The 21710-nt window shown below is 41.7% G+C and overlaps 1 protein-coding gene and 1 pseudogene across 1 annotated transcript; both read left to right on the top strand.

The window, feature by feature from the left end:
- The first annotated feature begins 235 nt into the window (after positions 1–235).
- Positions 236–1348, top strand: LOC114172669 (probable H/ACA ribonucleoprotein complex subunit 1). Its single transcript, XM_028056998.1, has 4 exons — positions 236–325; positions 426–558; positions 923–1019; positions 1123–1348. The coding sequence occupies exons 1-4, from the start codon at positions 236–238 to the stop codon at positions 1346–1348; spliced, it is 546 nt and encodes a 181-aa protein (XP_027912799.1).
- Positions 1349–1950: 602 nt separating this feature from the next.
- On the top strand, positions 1951–20070 carry LOC114172668 (annotated as a pseudogene).
- The last annotated feature ends 1640 nt before the right edge of the window (positions 20071–21710 follow it).

The following is a 21710-nucleotide window of genomic DNA, read 5'->3' as shown; positions in this document are numbered from 1 at the left end:
TGACCGTGGTGGTGGTTGTCGTAGCTGTGGTGGTGGTGGTGGTTGTGGTGGCGGTAGTGGTGGTGATGGCGATGGTGGTGGTGGTAGTGGTGATGGTGGTGATGGTGGTGGTATTGGTGGTGACCGTGGTGGCTGTTGCCGTGGTGGCGTTGATGGTGGTGGTGGTGGTGGCGGTGGTGGTGGTGGTGGTCATGGTGGTGGGTGTGATGGTGGTGGTGGTGGTGGTGGTGTGGCCATGGGGGTGGTTGTGGGTTGTGGTAGTAGTGGTCATGGTAGTGGTGGTGGTGGTGATTGTCGTTGTCGTGGTGGGATCGTGGTGGTTGTGGTGGTGGTGGTGGTGGTGGTGGTGGTGGTAGTTGTGGTGGTGGTTGTGTTGGTGGTGGTGGTGGTGGTTGTGGTGGCGGGGGCTGTGGTGGTGCTGGTAGTTATCGTGGTGGGATGGTGGTGGTGGTGATTGTCGTGGTGGAGGTGGTGGCGGCCGTGGTGGAGGTGGTGGCGGCCGTGGTGGTGATTGTCGTGGTAGAGGTGGTGGGGGCCGTGGTGGTGGCCATGGTGGTGGTGCTAGTTGTTGTGGTGGTGGTGGTGGTGGTGATGGTGGTGAGTGTGATGGTGGTAATGTTTCTGGTGGTGGTGGTTGTTGTGATGTTAGTGGTTGTGGTGGTGGTGGTTTTGGTTGTGGTGGTGGTGGCCTTGGTGGAAGTGGTGGTGGTGGCCGTGGTGGTGGTGGTGGTGATTGCCGTTGTGGTGGTGGTGGTTGTTGCAGTTGTGGTGGTTAGTGTGTTGGTAGTCTTGGTGCTGTTGGTGGTTATGGTGGTAGTGGTGGTTGTGGTTGTGGTAGAGGTGGTGGCGCTGGTGGTGGTTATGGTAGTGGTGGTGGCTGTGGTGGTGTTCGTGGTGGTGGTGGTGGTGGTTATTATGGTAGTGGTGGTGATGATGGTGGTTATTGTGGGGGCCGTGGTTGTGGTAGAGATGATGGGGGGTGGTGGTCGTGGGTGTAGCGGTGGTGGTGGTTGGTTGTGGTAGCGGTGGTGATGATGGTGGGGGTGATGGCCGTGGTAGGGGTGGCGGTGGTGGTCGTGGTGGTTGTAATGGTGGTGGTGGTAGTGGTTGTGGTGGTGGTAGCCATGGAGGTGGTGGGTCTTGTTGTGATGGTGGTGGTCATGGTCGTGGGTGTGGTGGTGGTGGTTGCTGTGGGGGTGGCCGTGGTGGTGGTGGTGGTGGTCGTGGTTGGGGTGGTGGATTACAGTTTGGTCTCCTAAGAACAAGTTTAGGGTTCAGGATTCAGGGTTTATGGTTTAAGGTTTATGGTTCAGGGTTCAAGATTCAGGGTTTAGGGTTTAGGATTTAGGGGTTTACGGTTTAGGGTTTAGGGTTTAGGGTTTAGGGTTTATGGCTTAAGGTTTCAGGTTTCTGGTTTAGGGTTTAGTGTTTAGTGTTTGTGGTTTAGGATTTAGGGTTTAGCGTTTATAGTTTAATGTTTAGAATTTAGGGTTTAGAGTTTAAGGCTTAACGTTTAGAGTTGAGGGTTTAAGGTTTATGGTCATTGTTTAAGGTCTAGGGTGTATGATTTATTGTTGAGGGTGGTTTTGGTGGTCGTGGTGGTGCAGGCTATGGTGGTGGTGGTGGCCGCGGTAGTGGCGGTGGTGGTGGTGGTGATAGTGGTGGTAGTGGTGGTCGTGGAGGCAGTGGTGTCGTGGTGGTGGTTGTGGTAGTGGTGGTCGTGGTGGTTGTGGTAGTGTATGGTTAGGGTTTACTATTTAGTGTTAATGATTCAGGGTTTACAGTTTAGGGTTTAAGGTTTTAGGTTTAAGGTTTAGGGTTTAAGCTTCATTGCTTAAGGTTTAGGATTTAGGATTTAGGGTTTATTGTTTAGGGTTTAGGGTGGTGGCGGTGGCTGTGGTGGTAGTGGTGGTGACCTAGGTAGTGGTTGTGGTACTGGTGGTGGTTAGTATGGTGGTGGTGGTGATGGTGGTGGTGGTAGTGGTGGTGACTGTGGTGGTGTTTGTCGTAGCTATGGTGGTAGTGGTTGTGGTGGCAGTGGTGGAGGTGGTGGCGATGGTGATGGTCGTGGTGGTGATGGTGGTGGTCGTGGTGGTGACCGTGGTGATGCTTGCCGTGGTGGTTGTGCTGGTGGTAGTGATGGTAGTGGTGGTAGCGGTGGTGGTTATGGTAGTGGTGGTGATGGTGGTGGTGGTGGTGGTTGTGGTGTATGGTGATTTTGGTGATGGTGGTGTTGGTCGTAGTGAGGGTGATGGTGGTGGTGGCGATGGTCGTGGTGATAGTGGTGATGGTTGTGGTCGTGGTGGTAGTGCTGGTGACCGTGGTGATGGTGGTGGCGGTGGTGGTGCTGGTTGTGGTTGTCGTAGTGCTGGTGGTGGTGTATGGTGATATTGGTTATGGTGGTGGTGGTCGTGGTGGGGGTGGTGGTTGTGGTGGTGGTAGCAGTGGTCGTGGTGGTCGTGGTGGTTGTTGGCATCCTTGTGGTGACAATTGTGGAGGTGGTTGTGGTCGTGGCTGTAGTGATGGATATGGTGGGGGTCGGGGCAATGGTGGCGATGGTGGCCATGGTGGTTGTGGTGTTGGTGTTCGTGGTAGTGGTGGTGGTGGTGGTGATGGTGGTAGTGGTGGTGGTGGTGGTGTGGGTTTTTATGGCCGTGGTGGTGAATGTTAGGGTGGTGGTGGTGGTGATCGTGGGTGTGGTGGTCGTGATAGTGGTCGTTGTGTGGTAGGGGTGGGAACGATGGTTTAGGGTGTAGCGTTTAAGGTTTATGGTTCAATGTTCAAGATTCATGGTTTAGGGTTTAGGGTTTAGGGGTTAGGGATGAGTGCTAAAGGTTTAGGGTTTGGGATTTAGGGTTTATTGTTTAGGTTTATGGTGGTGGCGATGGCCGTGGTGGTACTGATGGTGACCTAGGTGGTGGTTTCCGTGGGTGTGGTGGTGGTGGTGGTGGTTGTGGTGTGGTGGTGGTGCTTCTGGTAGTGGTGGTGATGGTGGTCATGGTGGTGGTCGTGGTGGTGACCGTGGTTATGGTTGTCGTAGCTGTGGTGGTGGTGATGGTTGTAGTGGCGGTGGTGGCGATGGTGGTGGTGGTGGTGGTGATGATGGTGATGGTGGTGGTGATGGTGGTGGCGGTGGTGGTGGTGGTTGGCGTCCTTGTGGTGACGGTTGTAGGGGTGGTTGTGGTCGTGGCTGTAGTGGTGGTGATGGTGGTGGCCATGGCAGTGGTGGCGATGGTGGCCATGGTGGTTGTGGTGGTGGTGGAGGTGGTTGTGGTGATGGTGGTAGTGGTGGCGGTGGTGGTGATGGTGATGTAGGTTTTAATGGCCGTGGTGGTGGATGATAGGGTGGTGGTGGTGGTGATGGTGGGTGTGGTGGTTGTCATAGTGCTCGTGGTGTGGTGGGGGTGGGGATGATTATTTAGGGTGTAGCGTTTATGGTTTATGGTTCAAGGTTCAAGATTCTTGGTTTAGGGTTTAGGATGTATGGGTTTTAGGGTTTAGGGTTTAGGGTTTAAGGTTTCGAGGTTTTTGGTTTAGTGTATAAGGTTTCGGGGTTTCTAGTTTAAGGTTTAGGGTTTTGGTTTCAGGTCTATGGTTAGGGTTGAATGTTTTGTGTTCATGGTTTAGGGTTTGGGGTTTAGTGTTTAGGGTTTAGAGTTTAGGGTTTATAGTTTAAGGTTTAAGGTTTAAAGTTCAAGGTTTAGAGTTTAGAAATCAGGGTTTATGGTTCAGTGTTTAGGGTCAAGGGTGTATAGTTTATGGTTTAGGGTGGTGGTGGCCGTGGAGGTGGTGGCCATGGTCGTTGTGGCCTTGTTGTGGTGGTTGTGCTGGTCGGGGTGATGGTGGTGGTTGTCGTGGTAATAGTGGTTGTGGTGATAGTGGTGATGGTGTTGGTCGTGGTGGCGGTTGTGGTGGTGATCATGGTGGTTGTGTCCATGACGGTGATGGTGGTGGTGGCGGCGTTGGTTGTGGTGGCGGTGGTGGTTATGGTGGTGTTGGCTACGGTGGTAATGGTGGTGGTAGTGGTGGTGATGGTGGGGTGGTGGTGGTGGTGTTGGCGGTGGTTGTGGTGGTGGTGGTGGTTGTGGGGGTTGTGGTAGTGTTGGTTGTGGTGGTGGTAGTGGTGGTGGAGGTGATGGTGGTGGTGGTGGTAGTGGTGATGGTGATTGTCGTGGTAGTGGTGGTGGTCGCCGTGATGGTGGGTGCTGTGGTGGTGGCGGTGGTCGTGGTGGTGGCCGTAGGTTTAATGGCTGTGGTGGTGGTGGTAGCCGTGGTGGTGGTGGTGGTGGTGGTTGTGATGGTGGTTGTGGTGGTGGTGGTGTGGGTCGTGTTGAGGCCGTGGTGGTGGTTGTGGTGGTGGTTGTCGTGGTTGTGGTGGTGGTGGTGGCCTTGGTTATAGTGGCGGTGGTCGTCGTGCTATTGCTGGTGGTGGTGGTGCTCGTAGTGGTGGTGGTGGTGGTGGTGGCGGTGGTGGCTCTCGTGATGGTGGTGGTGGTTGTGGTGGTAGTGGTGATGGTGGTGGTGGTGGTGATGGTGGTGATGGACGTGGTGGTGGTGGTGGTGGTAGTGGTGGTGGTGGTGTGGGTTGTGTTGGGGCCGTGGTGGTGGTTGTGGTGGTGGTTGTCGTGGTTGTGGTGGTGGTGGTGGCCTTGGTTATAGTGGCGGTGGTCGTCGTGCTATTGCTGGTGGTGGTGGTGCTCGTAGTGGTGGTGGTGGTTGTTGTGGTGCTGGTGGTGGTGCTGGTGGTGGTGGAGGTTGTGGCGCTAATGGTGGTTGTGGTACTAGTGGTGGCTGTGGTGGTGTTCGTGGTGGTGATTGTGATGGTGGTGCTGTTCGTGGTGGTGGTGGTAGTGGTGGTGATTGTGATGGTGGTGGTGATGGTGTTAGTGTTGAGGGTAGTCTTGGATGTGGTTGTGGTGGTGGTAGTGGCAGTAATGGTGGTGGTGGTGGTGGTGGTGGCACTGGTTGGGGGTGGATGTGGGGCTGGTGGTTGTTGTTGTGGTGGAAGTGGTGGTGATGGTTGTGATGGTGGTGGTTGTGACGGTGGCCGCGGTGGCCGTGGTGGTGGTGGCCGTGGTGATCGGTGTGGTGGTAGTGGTGGTCGCCGTGGCGGTAGTGGTGGTCGTGGTGGTCGTGATGGCGGTGGTAGTGGTGGTGGTGGTTGCGATGGTGATTGTGGTGGTTGTGGCGATGGTGGTGTTGGTGGTTTTGGTCGTGGTGGTGGTGGAGGTGGTGGTGTTTGCCATTATGGTTGTGGTGGTTGTTCCAGTGTTAGTGTTGGTTGTGGTGGTTAGTGTGGTGGTGGTGTTGGTGCTACTGGTGGTTATGGTGGTGGTAGTGGTGGTGGTGGAGGTGGTGATGTTGGTGGTGATAGTGGTAGATGTGGTGGTGGTGGTGGTGGTGGTGATTGTGGTGGTGGTGGTGTTGGGTTGGCCGTGGTGGTGGTGGTGGAGGTGGGGCGTGGTCTACTTCTTCTTAATTACCTACAAAAACAAGACAAACAAGGATTAGCATGTTGGTTTAAGTTAATCTAATCTTGGTCAATAGGTCAACTTGGGTCAAAGTCAACAAGTCAACCAAAATAAGTCAACCCTAAACCAACTTAGGGAATTCAAACTAAAGAAATGCAAAACAAAGATAAAGATGATGGAATAGAAGACTCCCCTCTAGTTATGCTTCTAGTGATCCTTCTTGAGGGAACTTCTAAGGAGGTGGTGGTGGTGGTCACGCCTTCATCATCCTCCCCTTCTTGGAGAGAATTCGACCACAAATTCTTAAACCCTACATCAAAAGGAGAAAGGTCGCAAACATCGAATGAGTTACTTATGTTGTAGCTTGGGTGTAAGTCTAACTCATAAGCATTGTTGTTAATTCTCCTAATGAATTGAAAGGGGCCATCCCCTCTAAGGAGGAGTTTACACTTCCTTTGAGTATGGGAATCTCTCCTTTCTCAAGTGAAGCCAAACCTAATCTCCCTCTTGGAAGATGACTTCCTTTCTTCCCTTATTACCATCCTCTTGTTGTTTCTTCACTCTCCTCTTAAGTCTTGGATGTACTTGGCTTTGGCCTCACCATCTTGGCAAGTCCATGCCTCATGAGTGGGTAAGGGAAGGAGGTCTAAGGGAGTTAGGGGATTGAACCCATACACAACCTCAAAAGGGGAATGAGAAGTAGTGGAATGCACAACACTATTGTAGGCAAACTCTATGTGGGGAAGAAGTTCCTCCCACTCTCTAATGTTTTGCACAATCATACATCTTAACATTTGCCTTAGGGTCCTATTAACCACCTCGGTTTGGCCATCACTTTAGGGATGGAAAGTTGTGGAGAAAAGAAGCTTGGTGCCAAGTTTACCCCACAAGGTTCTCCAAAAATGGCTTAGGAACTTGGAGTCCCTATCACTCATGATGAAGGATTATCTTGTTCCTTTTTAAGATTATTGAATATGGTGTGAGTTGATTAAGAAAACCAAGGAAATCCCCACTGGACATTAAGATAGCAAGCTATCTAGATGTGAAGGTTCCTTTCCAAGGTTCTAGAGAGGAGGAGAATGGATTGATGGGGAGTAAGAAATCAAAAGAAAAAACATATAATAGAAACAATATAAACCAAGAAGAGTAAAGAAACATAAAATGAAAAGCAAGGGAAATGGGAGGAATGGAGGATTCACGCCACTACAAGGCTAGGCTAGAAGAAGCCATGGCAACCTTGAAGATGAGTGGTGTATGCCGCCACTTGCCAAGGCAAGATAAGGCTTGAAAGAACTCCACTCCCTAAGGAGGAATGCTCTCACAAAAGGTTGAAACACAAAGTGTATAATTTCTCCAAAATGTTCAACCCTTGTACAAGTGTTAGAGGTCCCCTTAAATAGACAAGTCTAGGGGCCCCTTAGCAAAACAACTAAGTTAAAGGATTACAAAAGAAACCTAGCATGTTCTAGAAAGTAGGTCATCCTAGGGTGCACATGGGTGAATTTTCGTCCAAGCCATCTAGGTGGCAAGTCTTCATGGCCAAGGCTCCCAAAGGAAGGTTCTAGAACATTCTAGAAGACTTGGTGTCCAAGGCATGTGGGCCTCCCCTTTCTAGATGCTTCTAGAAAGTCTTATTCCTTCTCTCTCTTCCTTAGGACGCCAAGTGTCTCCTATGTGGTCCTCCTCCTTTCTTATTCCTACAAAAGCAAATTAAGGAATTTATTAGCATGTTGGTTTAAGGTTACGTTAATCTTTTGAGTCAACAAGTCAACCCAAAGTCAAGGTCAACAAGTCAACTCAAAAATAGTCAACCAAGCCAACTTAAAGGAATTTTAAAGTAAAGAAAATAAAAGCAAAGGAAGGGATCAAGGAACTCCCTTTCTTCTAAGCATGTGCCATGGGCCATCATCCTTGGTAGGGATCAATCCTTTATCATTCTCCCCTTGTTGGAGAGAATTTGACCTCAAATTCTTGAAGTCTTTGTTGATGGAGCTTGACTTGAGTTGATGAGAACTTTCTTCATCTTTAATGATTTGATCCCTAGTCTTGGAGGTGCCCTCTTTCTTTTTAATGCCACTCTCCTTTTCTTGCTTGTGTTTTTGTTCATCTCTCTTTGTTTGGGAAGAGAATGAAGAGTGGTGTTGCACCTCTTGCTTTGAAAAACTCTTTTTGTAGGCAAGTAACTCCTTGGTGAAAGCTTGCCCCTTTTCTTTTTCTTTTTCATCTTTTATTTTATTTTTGTCCTCATTTTCTTGTGGAGGTGGGAGAGGTAGGATTGTGAACTTCTTTCCTAGGGAGGAAAAAACATAAGTGTTTGCATGGCCATCATAAACAACTTTTCTATCAAATTGCCATGGCCTACCTAGCAAAATATGGTTGGCTTCCATAGGCACAATGTCACATAATACCTCATCCTTAAAGTTGCCAATTGAAAAGTTAATGAGGACTTGTTTAGTTACTTTTATTTCTTCTTCCTTAAGCCATGATAGGTTGTAGGGTTTGACATGAGGAATGGTTTTCAAGCCAAACTTGTCCACCACCCTTAGGCTAGCCATATTTACACAACTTCCACTATCTATGATGAAGTGACATATCTTGTCATTGATAAGGCACCCTCCATGAAAAAGGTTTTGTCTTTGAGAAGGATCAAGTTCTTTGGGAACTTGCCCTAGTTGGCGCCTTACCATTAACAATCCACTTTCAAAGGGTTTAATCCTTTCAATTGAAGAAGAAGTATGGGAAGAAGTATTTTGGGGGGAAGGGGAAGAAAAATGTTCACTCTCATCATCACTCTTCTTTAAGATCATTGTCCTCTTCATTGGGCAATTCAAAGCAATGTGTTTATACCCCAAACATTTAAAACATTTAATGGAACTTGATCTTTGAGAAGTGGAATGGTGAGTGTGACCACTTGGTAACTTATTTTTACATGATGGTACTTGGTGAGACTTAGAAGGAAATTTATCATGTTTCTCTTTAGCTTTTCCCTTCCATGAGTGACTATAGTAGTGGTTGGGTGAGTAACTCTTCCTTGCCCTATTCTTTCTTTTCAAATGAGTTTCAATCCTAAGAGCAAGTGTGAAAACATTTTGAAGAGTGGAGTACTCATACAACTCTACTTGGTCTTGTATGTCTCTCCTAAGACCATTCACAAACCTTTTCATTTTTTCTTTGTTAGTTTCTCTTATTCCAACCCTAAACATTTGAGACTCTAATTCTTTAAAGTACTCACTCACACACATAGGACCTTGGTGAAGCCTTTGGAGCTTCAAAAGAAGTTCCTTCCTATAGGAGGGAGGAACAAATCTAGCGCGCATAAGAGTTTTAATGTCCATCCAAGAAGCCGCGGGTGGCCCTTGGTCATAATTTTTACAAACTTTATGCCACCAAGTTTTGGCATACTCAAAAAATCCTAACACTACTAGATCAACTTGTGTTTGATCCTTTACATGATTTTCATTGAAAATTTGATCAACTTTAGCTTCCCAATCAAGGAAGATTTTGGGATCACTTCCTCCATAGAACTTAGGAATCTTTGGAGTTTGCTTCTCTTGTGATGGGTTGCGCCTAAAATGCCCTCTTTTCCTAGCCCCTCTTTGTTGCTCTTTAGCTTCAAGCCTTTGAATGTGCTCTTGGATTCTTAGGTCACTTTGCTCCTTGTCTTTTCTCAATTGTTCAAAGGCCTCCTTCCTAGACAACTCCAAATCCCGAAGCAATCTCATCAATGTATTGTTTTTGTTTGGTGTAGGTGCATTTGATGAACTTGCCATGATTCCTACAACAAAAACACTCAAATCCGAGACAAAATAAATGAATTAGGGGTTAGACAACATGAAAACCGAGACCAATTCCAACCCAAAATGTGACCCAAGTGTTTACATCACTCTCCCAAAGTAACAAGGCAAGGCTACACTCAAAGCTCCTCCAAGGAGTGAAATGCTTTCAAAGTTTTTGGAAACCTTTTCAAGACAAGTTCAAGTGGCTTGGCCACTACACTCAAAAGAAAGCAAAGGAAGAAAACTACTAAGACAAAACAAAGAACCTAAAGACAAGCAATAAAAGTACTTAAAGCCAAGAAAGCTAAACTCTAAGGAAAGGATATCAAGGTGACAAAACTTTAAATCAAAACAAGCAAGAAAAGCACATGAAAAGACTCTATTGGAAAAATACTTGAACTATGCATCACCAAGTCTCAAATCGTGCATACACCAAGAAAGATCATAACCAAGTTTTAAGCATGAAACTAATTAGCCAATATCACCCAACACCCAAATATGAAAACTAGTACCATAACACTTAGTGGAAACACAATTTTGGTTCATCAAAGAGCCATCTTGCTCTTAGTAAGATTGTAAAAGTGTACCAAAATTTTTCTTCTTTCAAAAACTAGTTTCACAAAATGATGAGAAAGGTGTTTTGGGTGGCTTGGACACTTAGTTCCCAAATTTTAGGCCAAAATCAAGTCCAAGGAGCATACATCAAACAAGACATAAGGTGAATGCAATATTCAAATACTTTGAATAACAAGAATAAGAAAACTTCAAGCTAACATATGACATATGACTCAAGCAAAAGTTAGGCACATTTAAAGACTCAAACATGTAGCTATCATGCATTTAAACTTTTGGAAATGAAGGTCAATGATTAAGCACACAAAGACATTTTATCCAACAACATTTAGGAGTAAGAAGAGTAACAAAAACAGTAGCCAAAACTGCCCAACATAACCTGAAAAACGTTGATTCGCGGTGATCTCGGCAGCTCTGACCTTTGCTCACTATTTCAATCATAACTCTCTCCACAGAACTCCAAATGCATTGGTTCTTTTTTTGTTAAAAACTAGACTAACAGAGCTTTCTTTGGACATCAAGAACGTAAATTTTGGACCACTGAGCAGGTGCAGTTTAATCTTTTAAAATCGTGAACAGTTTCTGCCAGCATTGTTTTTATGTGGACCATTCAAAGATAGCTACACAAGACAAGGTTAGAACATGAAAACACCATATTCAATGACAACCAAAGCTCTAGATACCAAATGATGAAGGATTATCTTGTTCCTTTTTAAGATTATTGAATATGGTGTGAGTTGATTAAGAAAACCAAGGAAATCCCCACTGGACATTAAGATAGCAAGCTATCTAGATGTGAAGGTTCCTTTCCAAGGTTCTAGAGAGGAGGAGAATGGATTGATGGGAAGTAAGAAATCAAAAGAAAAAACATATAATAGAAACAATATAAACCAAGAAGAGTAAAGAAACATAAAATGAAAAGCAAGGGAAATGGGAGGAATGGAGGATTCACACCACTACAAGGCTAGGCTAGAAGAAGCCATGGCAACCTTGAAGATGAGTGGTGTATGCCGCCACTTGCCAAGGCAAGATAAGGCTTGAAAGAACTCCACTCCCTAAGGAGGAATGCTCTCACAAAAGGTTGAAACACAAAGTGTATAATTTCTCCAAAATGTTCAACCCTTGTACAAGTGTTAGAGGTCCCCTTAAATAGACAAGTCTAGGGGCCCCTTAGCAAAACAACTAAGTTAAAGGATTACAAAAGAAACCTAGCATGTTCTAGAAAGTAGGTCATCCTAGGGTACACATGGGTGAATTTTCGTCCAAGCCATCTAGGTGGCAAGTCTTCATGGCCAAGGCTCCCAAAGGAAGGTTCTAGAACATTCTAGAAGACTTGGTGTCCAAGGCATGTGGGCCTCCCCTTTCTAGATGCTTCTAGAAAGTCTTATTCCTTCTCTCTCTTCCTTAGGACGCCAAGTGTCTCCTATGTGGTCCTCCTCCTTTCTTATTCCTACAAAAGCAAATTAAGGAATTTATTAGCATGTTGGTTTAAGGTTAAGTTAATCTTTTGAGTCAACAAGTCAACCCAAAGTCAAGGTCAACAAGTCAACTCAAAAATAGTCAACCAAGCCAACTTAAAGGAATTTTAAAGTAAAGAAAATAAAAGCAAAGGAAGGGATCAAGGAACTCCCTTTCTTCTAAGCATGTGCCATGGGCCATCATCCTTGGTAGGGATCAATCCTTTATCAACTCACAATGGATCTAGGTAGGCCATGTAGTCTTACCACTTCCTTGAAGAAAATATTTGTGATATAAATTGCATCATCAATCTTATGGCAAGGAATGAAATGGACCATCTTAGAGAACCTATCCACCACTACAAAAATGGAATCCCTACCTTTTTTGGTCCTTGGGAGGCCTAAGACAAAATCCATAGAAATGTCAACCCAAGGTTTGGAAGGGATAGGCAAGGGAGTGTAAAGACCATGGGGTTGGACTCTAGACTTGGCTTTCATGCATGCTATGCAACTCATGCAATGCCTATCTACATGCTTCGTCATGTGAGGCCAATAGAAGTGTTCTTTCAAGACTTCCAAAGTCTTGTTTGGCCCAAAATGCCCCATTAATTCTCCCTCATGTGCCTCTCTAATGAGTGAGGCTCTTAAGGAACCTTGGGGAAAGCAATGTCTCTTACCTTTGAAAAGATATTGATTGAGAAGGTAAAAGTCTTTGTAAGCCCCTTGGTGGCACTCACTAAGAATGGAGGAGAAATCAACATCCTTTGGATACAATTCCTTAATATGATCAAAACTAAGAAATTTAGTTTCAATTAATTGGTTAAGCCAAAACACAATTTGGTCAGCCCATTTTACAAAGCATTGGGCCCTTATTTAAATATAAGAATTTGCACCAACATGGCATTTTAGTCATTCTACATTTGGCCCATATGCAATTCACATCATATCCTCCTTCTTCGAGAAGATTCGTCCCGAATCTTAAGACTTCATTATTCTACTAGTTTTAATATAAATTTAATATGATCTTGTGAATGAATTTATTTTTCAACAACTTGAAACTAATTCTCTTCATCCAGGATCAAATTCAACTTAAATATATTCATCTTTGTTCCTTTCCAATGGTTGCAATCTGTGGAGCACTTTTCTTGCCAACACCACCCCACCTTGATATGTAACAATAAATAATTCCATGTGTTCTGTTTGACGAATTTGCTTCTCATCAGTGGACCAAATGCATAATAAGGCACTATGAACAAGCTTCCTTTTCAAATATGGAAATTGGTGTGTTTCACTCACATGCTTATCCTTTTGTTCCTGGGAAATGACATCACAAACTGTAGAAGAAAAAATATTGGCAAATAAACTTCCCATCATATTTTTCTCTACTTCCATTTCTTTTTCTTAATTTTCCCTTCCTTCTGCATTTTTTAATTTTCTTCTTGTATTCTTTCCTTTTCTATTTTCTCTTTCAGCCTATGTTGATTCTTACTAACTTGTCTTGGTGTCATAATTTTGAACTTCATTTTATGAACGTTTATCGAGATTGAGTGTTTTAAAATGAAGCCATGCTCATCCCAAAAGAAGATGACAAGAGTCCATCGGAGCAATATCACATGATACTTCTTTCACACGTTGCCCTGTACTGAATTTGATCTATGCTTGATTTGGGTGAAAGGTTGTTGGTAACTGGAGTTTCTCCCCTAATCTTTGGCTCACAACATTGTTGTCGCTTCCGTAATCCAATGCAACTAAGCATGCGTGGCCTTCGATTAAACACCATGTATAATAAACTTTCATTCCTATTCCAAATCTAGATAGCCAGGCTCTGAATACCAAATGATGTGAATCCAGAGGGTTGGATTCGTTTTAATGATCTATAAAGGTTGGAATGCTAATAAGCAAGAAATTTGAGAAATTATTTAAAACGAGAAAATGGAAACATACAAGAAGATGGAGCGGAAATTGATAGACATCACAGTTCCAAGAATGGAAGATAAGCCTAAGAGTTTAAACACACAAAGGGATAAAGGACCTTTGATAAAACTCAGGGATTCTTGAATCACTCAAGAAATTAGGAGAATCACTTTCATTAAGATAGAAGAGAGAAAGCCCTTATATTTTCTGAATAAAACTCAGCTTGCTTTCATTGATGAAAGTGGTTCATCTTATATAGGAGCTTTAACCGTCAGAATTACAAAAGACACATAAATTTGAATTACAACCCACTTAAAGCTATTGATAATCCACTACTTAGTGGTTGATGGTAACTGAAAGGTCCTTTTGATCTTCCAAAGGCGGGTTCTTAAGTTATCATGTGGACCCTTATTACAAGTTGAAAATAAAGAAAAACTAAAGCGCATTAATTGGTTAAGCCAAAAGACAATTTGGTCAACCAATTTTACAAAGCATTGGGCCCTTATTTAAATATATGAATTTGCACCAACATGGCGCATTAGTCATCCTACATTTGGCCTATATGCAATTCACATCATACCCTCCTTCTTCGAGAAGATTCGTCTCGAATCTTCAGACTTTATTATTCTACTAGTTTTAATATAAGTTTATTATGATCTTGTGAAGGAATTTATTTTTCCACAACTTGAAACTAATTCTCTTCATCCAGGATCAAATTCAACTTGAACATATTCCTCTTTGTTCCTTTCCAATGGTTGCAATCCGTGGAGCACTTTTCTTGCCAACACTTCCCCACCTTGATATGTAACAATAAATAATTCCATGTGCTGTGTTTGACGAATTTACATCTCATTAGCGGACCAAATGCATAATAAGGCACTATCAAAAAGCTTCCTTTTCAAACATGGAAGTTGGTGTGTTTCATTCACATGCTTATCCTTTTGTTCCCGCAAAATGAAATCTCAAACTGTAGAAGAAAAACATTGACAAATAAACTTTCCATCACATTTTTGTTTACTTCCATTTCTTTTTTTTGCATTTTCCCTTCCTTCTGCAATTTTTAATTCTTCTTCTTCTATTATTTCATTTTCTATTTTCTCCTTCAGCCTATGTTGATTCTTACTGACCTGTACTAGTGTGATAATTTTCAACTTCATTTTATGTCCCTGATGGAGGTGGGACAATGAACAAAGACAAGGATCCACTTGAAGAACTTGGAGGACCTATGACAAGGTCTAGAGCAAAGAAAGCAAAAGAAGCTCTACAACAAGTGTTGTCAATATTATTTGAGTACAAGCCTAAGTTTGAAGGAGAAAATACAAAAGTTGTAAATTGCATCGTGGCCCAAATGGAAGAGGACTAATGCGCCAAATTAATGCAGTTACTTTTATTTAAATAAGGGCTCATTTGACATCTTAAGAACCAGCCATGGAAGATTAAGAAGACCTGGCTGAATAATATTGGATGACTTTTTGGCTGCCCCAATTTCAGTTATAATCAGCCATTAGGTAGTGGATAATTATTAGCTTGATTGGTTTATTATTAGCACTAGTGGGATATAATGGCAATTAATGGTCTTTTTGTAACCCTAATGGTTAAAGCCTCTATATAAGCTGAACCATTTCTTATCAATGAAATCAAGTTAAGTTTTATTCAGAAATTCAATTTTCTATCTAATAGTGAGAGTGATTCTCCTAGTTCTTGAGTGATTCAAGAACCCTTGGCTGTATCAAAGGATTTTTCCATCCTTTGTGTGTTGCCTCCTTTGGAAAGAGTGATTCTTTCCTTCCACTTTTAGATTCACCCCTTATTACTTTCTTCTTCACCCAGTTTTCAAAAGAATACCTAATTCTGCCCACAAAATATCTCGTGGTCATAACTGGTTCTAACCCTAAAAGAAAAAAAAAAATCCTAAGTCAGCCCTTGTGCAATGAGATTCATATCATTTGGTATTCAGAGCTTCGGTTTAAGGGTTTGAACGTCAAATTGGTAACATCCTTCCTTCTTTCTTATTTTACCAATTCATTACCTTATTACTTGTATTATTTATGTTTGTGCTGAATCATTGCAAAAGTTTGGCCCTTCTAAAAATTAAAAAAAGAAAATAGTTACAGCAATTCGTAATTGTACTGAAACTGTGATAAAAAACAAAAAATTGGGCCGAATGATTCATGCCTCTGAACAATTTTTATAAGGTAATATATTGGTGTTATTGAAGGATTGTTGTTGATTTCCTTCTTTTTACCTACTTTTCTTGGCCTTTTTTTTTTCTTTGTTAACCTTTCTTTGCCTACTTACAAGCGTTTCGCTGCACATATTGGAGAATTGTTCTTTGTTATGGCCATAATCTCTTGAATAGCCTAAGAAACCAAGGAGAATTTGAGTGGTAAAAGGCAAGAGTGTTTTATTTTTAGTAAAAGCCAATCTGTGAGTGCAAACACTTGAGTGGGTGAGAAAATTTTCAAACACCATATATATATATTTTGTTCTTATTACCTTGATCTGTTTGTTAATCATGGCAGAAAGGAATGATATTCAGATGCAAATTGCTGCATTGTCTCAACATTTGGAGAGGTTGATGAAGCAACAACAAGATGAGTTTCATGATAGGTTGGACCAACTAGAGAATAGAACCCCACGAAGAGGAGGAGGAGGAGGGCCACAAAGGAATGAAGGGAGAATAGAAGGAGTAAGGTTGAATGTGCCACCTTTCAAGGGGAGAAGTAATCCTGAAGCTTACTTGGAGTGGGAGCTCAAAATTGAGCATGTATTTTCTTGCAATAATTATAGTGAGGAGCAAAAGGTAAGGCTTGCAGCAACTGAATTTTCTGATTATGCTTTAATTTGGTGGAACAAGTTGCAAAGAGAGAGGATTAGAGATGAGGAGCCTTTGGTGGACACTTGGGATGAGATGAAAAGGGTCATGAGGAAGTGGTATGTAACCTTCTAGCTTCCATAGGGACTTAAAATTGAAACTACAAAGACTTTCTCAAGGAAGCAAGGGAATGGATGAGTATTATAAGGAGATGGAGATTCTTATCATCCAAGCCAAAATTGAAGAAGATCCTGAGGTAACTATGGCACATTTCCTTAATGGATTAAATCATGATATTAGAGATGTTGTTGAGTTGCAGGAGTTTGTAGAGATGGAGGATCTATTGCATAAGGCCATACAGGTAGAACAACAAATTAAAAGAAAGAGTACAACAAGAAAGAGTTCTACCAATTTTAATTCTTCAAACTAGAGAGATAGAGTAAAGAAAGAAGGTGTTGCCTCCTCTAGCAATTTAGTGCTTTCTAATGAAGGAAAAATAGTTCAAAAGAAACCTGAAAATCCACCAAAGAGGACTAGAGAAGTGAAATGTTTTAAATGTTTGGGCATGGGACATTATGCCTATTAGTGTCCTACAAAGAAGACCGTTCTTCTTAAGGATAATGGGGAGTACACAAGCGATTCTGATGATAATGATGGAGAGGTAGAAGAAAGTGATGGCGAGTTGAAAGCTAATGTAGGAGAGTTGTACATGATTAGGAGGATGCTGGGAAGTCAAGTCAAGGCCGAGGATGCATCTTAAAGGGAGAATATTTTTCATACAAGATGTTCAGTTAATGGTCTTGTATGTTTGGTAATCATTGATCGAGGAAGTTGTACCAATGTGGTGAGTTCAAGATTAGTGTCAAAGATGAACATGGACACTAAACCACATCCTAGGCCATACAAACTTCAATGGCTTAGTGAAGGAGAAAAAGTCCAAGTGAAACAGCAAGCTGAAGTCTCTTTCTCCATTGGCAAATATGAAGATAAGATCTTATGTGACGTGGTTCCCATGGAGGCTAGCCATATTCTTTTGGGAAGACCGTGGTAGTATGACATCGAAGCCATTCATGATGGCTTCACTAACAAAATCTCTTTCATGTATCAAGATAAAAAAGTGGTCCTCAAACCCTTGTCTCCTAAAGAGGTGTGTGAGGATCAAATAAAAATGAGAGAAAAGTTAGCAAATGAGAAAAAGATTTAAACACTTGAAAGGAAAAGAAAAAGAGTGAAACACTTGAAAGGAAAAAGAAAAAGAGTGAAACACTTGACAGGAAAATGAGAGAAAATGAAACATTGAGGGTAAGCAAGTTTATTTAGCAAGAGAAAGGGAGGTAAGGAGGGTGCTTTACACAAGACAACCCTTCTACTTACTGTTTTGTCAAAATCAGATTTCAAATTCTGACCAATTTGGCCAATTTGAATTGCCCTCTAGTATTGAGTCCCTTTTGCAGGATTATAAATATGTGTTTCCAGCAAGTGTCCCTGATGGTTTGCCACCTTTGAGAGGAATTGCTTATCACATTGATCTCATTCCGGGAGCTGCTTTGCCCAATAGGCCAGCTTATAGGAGCAACCCACAAGAGACCAAAGAGATTGAAAAACAAGTTACTGAACTCATGAGTAAAGGTTGGGTGAGGGATAGCATGAGTCCATGTGCTGTACATGTGATTTTGGTGCCCAAAAAGGATGGCTCATGGAGGATTGTTCTGATTATAGAGCAATAAACAACATCACCATCAAGTATAGGCATCCAATTCCAAGGTTAGATGATCTTCTTGATGAACTTTATGGTGCATGTGTGTTTTCTAAAATTGATCTTAAAAATGGATATAATCAGATTAGGATTAGAGAAGGTGATGAATGGAAAACTGCTTTCAAAACTAAATATGGATTGTATGAGTGGTTGGTTATGCCCTTTGGTTTGACAAATGCACCTAGTACTTTTATGCAGTTAATGAACCATGTTTTAAGAGAGTTTATTGGTAAATTTGTTGTGGTGTACTTTGATGATATTCTGATCTATAGCACCAGTCTTGAGTTGCATGTTGAGCATTTGCAATCTATTTTGGTTGTTCTTAGAAAAGAAAAATTGTATGCCAATTTGGAAAAATTCATCTTTTATTCTGATCATGTGGTGTTTTTGGGTTTTGTTGTGAGTGCTAAAGGTGTACAAGTTGATGCGGAAAAGGTCAAGGCCATCCAAGAATGGCCTACACCTAAGAATGTTAGTGAGGTGAGGAGTTTTCATGGTTTAGCAAGTTTTTACAGGAGATTTGTTAAGGATTTTAGTACCCTGGCTGCACCTCTAAATGAAATTGTTAAAAAGAATGTGGGTTTTAAATGGGGAGAGAAATAAGAGGAGGCCTTTGTTACCCTCAAGCATAAGCTCACTAATGCACCTGTTCTTGCCATGCCTAATTTTGCAAAATCTTTTGAAATTGAGTGTGATGCATCAAATGTGGGTATTGGGGCTGTTTTGTTGCAAGATGGACATCCTATTGCTTATTTTAGTGAAAAGTTAAGTGGGGTTGCCCTTAACTATTCTACTTATGATAAGGAATTGTATGCTTTGGTTAGAGCTTTAAAGACTTGGCAACACTATTTGTTACCCAAAGAATTTGTCATTCACGGTGATCATGAGTCCTTGAAATACTTGAAAGGACAAGGTAAGCTTAATAAGAGGCATGCTAAATGGGTAGAGTTTTTGGAGCAATTTCTATACGTAATCAAGTATAAAAAGGGGAAAGGAAATATATTGGCTGATGCACTTTCTAGGAGGCATATATTGTTTTCTATGCTTGAAATTAAATTGTTTAGTCTTGAATCTTTGAAAGATATGTACAAGGATGATGCAAATTTTGCTGAAATATATGCTGCATGTGAAAAGTTTTCTGAAAATGGTTACTATAGGCATAATGGATTCTTGTTTAAATCAAATAAATTGTGTGTGCCTAAGTGTTCCATAAGAGAGTTGCTTGTGACTGAATCACATGAAGGAGGTTTGATGGGTCATTTTGGGGTTCAAAAGACTTTGGAAATTTTGGAAGAGCACTTCTTTTGGCCTCATATGAAACGTGATGTACATAAGTTTTGTGATCACTGCATTGTGTGTAAAAAGCTAAATCTAATGGATTATATACTCCTTTACTTGTTCCTGAATATCCTTGGACTAACATTTCTATGGACTTTGTTATGGGGCTGCCTAAAACAAAGAATGGAAAGAATTCTGTCTTTGTTGTTGTTGACAGATTTTCTAAAATGGCACACTTCATACCTTACAAGAAGGTGGATGATGCTTGTCATGTGGCTGACTTGTTTTTCAAGGAAATAGTAAGACTTCATGGACTACCAAGGAGCATTGTGAGTGATAGGGATACAAAATTCCTTAGTCACTTTTGGAGGACCTTGTGGGGTAAGATTGGTACTAAATTGTTATTTTCTACTACTTGTCACCCACAAACTGATGGTCAAACTGAGGTAGTCAATAGAACTTTAGGCACATTACTTAGGACTGTTACAAAGAAAAATCTTAATTCTTGGGAAACATGTTTGCCTCATGTTGAGTTTGCTTATAATAGGGTTGTCCATAGCACAACTAATTATTCACCTTTTGATATTGTATATGGATTTAACCCTTTAACTCCTCTTGATTTGCTACCTATGCCTAACATTTCCATGTTTAAGCATAAAGAAACAGGCTAAAGCTGACTATGTGAAGAAGTTACATGAGCAAGTAAGGGGTCAAATTGAAAAGAAAAATGAAAGTTATGCAAGACAAGCTAACAAAGGTAGAAAGAAGGTTGTCTCCTAACTTGAAGATTCGGTTTGGGTGCACATGAGAAAGGAAAGGTTTCTAGAACAAAGAAAATCAAAGCTTCAACCAAGGGGGAATAGTCCATTCCAAGTTCTTGAAAGAATAAATGACAATGCTTACAAAATTGATCTGCGTGGTGAGTATAATGTTAGTTCCACATTCAATGTGTCTGACTTATCTCTTTTTTATGTAGAGGGAGAATCTGATTTCAGGACAAATCCTACTCAAGGGGGAGAGAATGATGGAGGTGTGACAATGAGCAAAGACAAGGATCCACTTGAAGAACTTGGAGGACCTATGACAAGGTCTAGAGCAAAGAAAGCAAAAGAAGCTCTACAACAAGTGTTGTCAATATTATTTGAGTACAAGCCCAAGTTTGAAGGAGAAAAGACAAAAGTTGTAAATTGCATCGTGGCCCAAATGGAAGAGGACTAACGCGCCAGATTAATGCAGTTTCTTTTATTTAAATAAGGGCTCATTTGACATCTTAAGAACCAGCCTTGGAAGACTAAGAAGACCTTGCTGAATAATTTTTGATGACTTTTTGGCTGCCCCAATTTCAGTTATAATAAGCCATTAGGTAGTGGACAATTATAAGCTTGATTGGTTTATTATTAGCACTAGTGGGATATAATGAAAATTAATGGTCTTTTTGTAACCATAATGGTTAAAGCCTCTATATAAGCAGAACAATTTCTTATCAATGAAATCAAGTTAAGTTTTGTTCACGAATTCAATTTTCTATCTAATAGTAAGAGTGATTCTCCTAGTTCTTGAGTGATTGAAGAACCCTTGGCTGTATCAAAGGATTTTGCCATCCTTTGTGTGTTGCCTCCATTGGAAAGAGTGATTCTTTCCTTCCACGTTTAGATTCACCCCTTATTACTTTCTTCTTCACCCAATTTTCAAAAGAATACCTAATTTGCCCACAAAATTTCTCATCGTCATAACTAGTTCTAACCCTAAAAGAAAAAAAATCCTGTCAGCCCTTGTGCAATGAGATTCATATCAGTCCCTAATGCCTCAAATAAAGAGAACGTTCATCAAGATTGAGTGTTTTAAAATGAAGCCATGCCTATCCCAAAAGAAGATGACAAGAGTCCATGCAGCAATATCACATAACACTTCTTTCACACATTGCCCTGTACTGAATTTGATCCATGCTTGATTCGGGTGAAAGGTTGTTGGTAACTGGAGTTTCTCCACCAATCTTTGGCTCACAACATTGTTGTCGCTTCCGTAATCGAATGCAACTAAACATGTGTGGCCTTCGAATAAACACCTTGTATATAAAACATTCATTCCTATTCCAGATCTAGATAGCCAGGCTCTGAATACCAAATCATGTGAATCCAATTGGTTGGACTCGTTTTACTGATCTATCATGGTTGGAATGCTAATAAGCAAGAAATTTGAGAAATTATTTAAAATGAGAGAATGGAAACATACAAGAAGATGGAGCGGAAATTGATACACATCACACTTCCAAAAATGGAAGATAAGCCTAAGAGCTTAAACACACAAAGGGACAAACAAACTTTGATAAAACTCAGGGATTCTTGAATCACTTCAGAACTTAGGAGATTCACTCTCACTAAGATAGATGAGAGAAAACTCTTATATTTTCTGAATAAAACTCAGCTTGCTTTCATTGATGAAAATGGTCAACTTATACAGGAGCTTTAACCGTCAGAATTAGCAAAGACACATAAATTTCAGTTACATCCCACTTAAAGCTATTGATAATCCACTCAAGCTAACAATAATCCACTACTTAATGGTTGATTGTAACTGAAATTAAGGCTACCAAAGACAAGAGTCCATGGGAGCAATATCACATAACACTTCTTTCACACGTTGCACTTTACTGAATTTGATCCATGCTTA

The sequence above is a fragment of the Vigna unguiculata genome, unplaced genomic scaffold (assembly GCF_004118075.2).
Source record: "Vigna unguiculata cultivar IT97K-499-35 unplaced genomic scaffold, ASM411807v1 contig_671, whole genome shotgun sequence".
NCBI classification, from domain to species: domain Eukaryota; kingdom Viridiplantae; phylum Streptophyta; class Magnoliopsida; order Fabales; family Fabaceae; genus Vigna; species Vigna unguiculata.
Note: the sequence above shows the minus strand (reverse complement) of the source record. Positions and strands in the feature narration are given on the sequence as shown.

Bases quoted from the DNA above. Each gene is read 5' to 3' on its own strand.
- LOC114172669 (XM_028056998.1), top strand. From the start codon at position 236: ATGGGGGTGGTTGTGGGTTGTGGTAGTAGTGGTCATGGTAGTGGTGGT. The intron at 326-425 runs GTGGTGGTGGTG...TGGTGCTGGTAG, and splicing joins GTGGGATCGTGGTGGTTGTG to TTATCGTGGTGGGATGGTGG. The intron at 1,020-1,122 runs GTAGCGGTGGTG...TGGTGGTGGTAG, and splicing joins GGTGGTGGTGGTTGGTTGTG to CCATGGAGGTGGTGGGTCTT.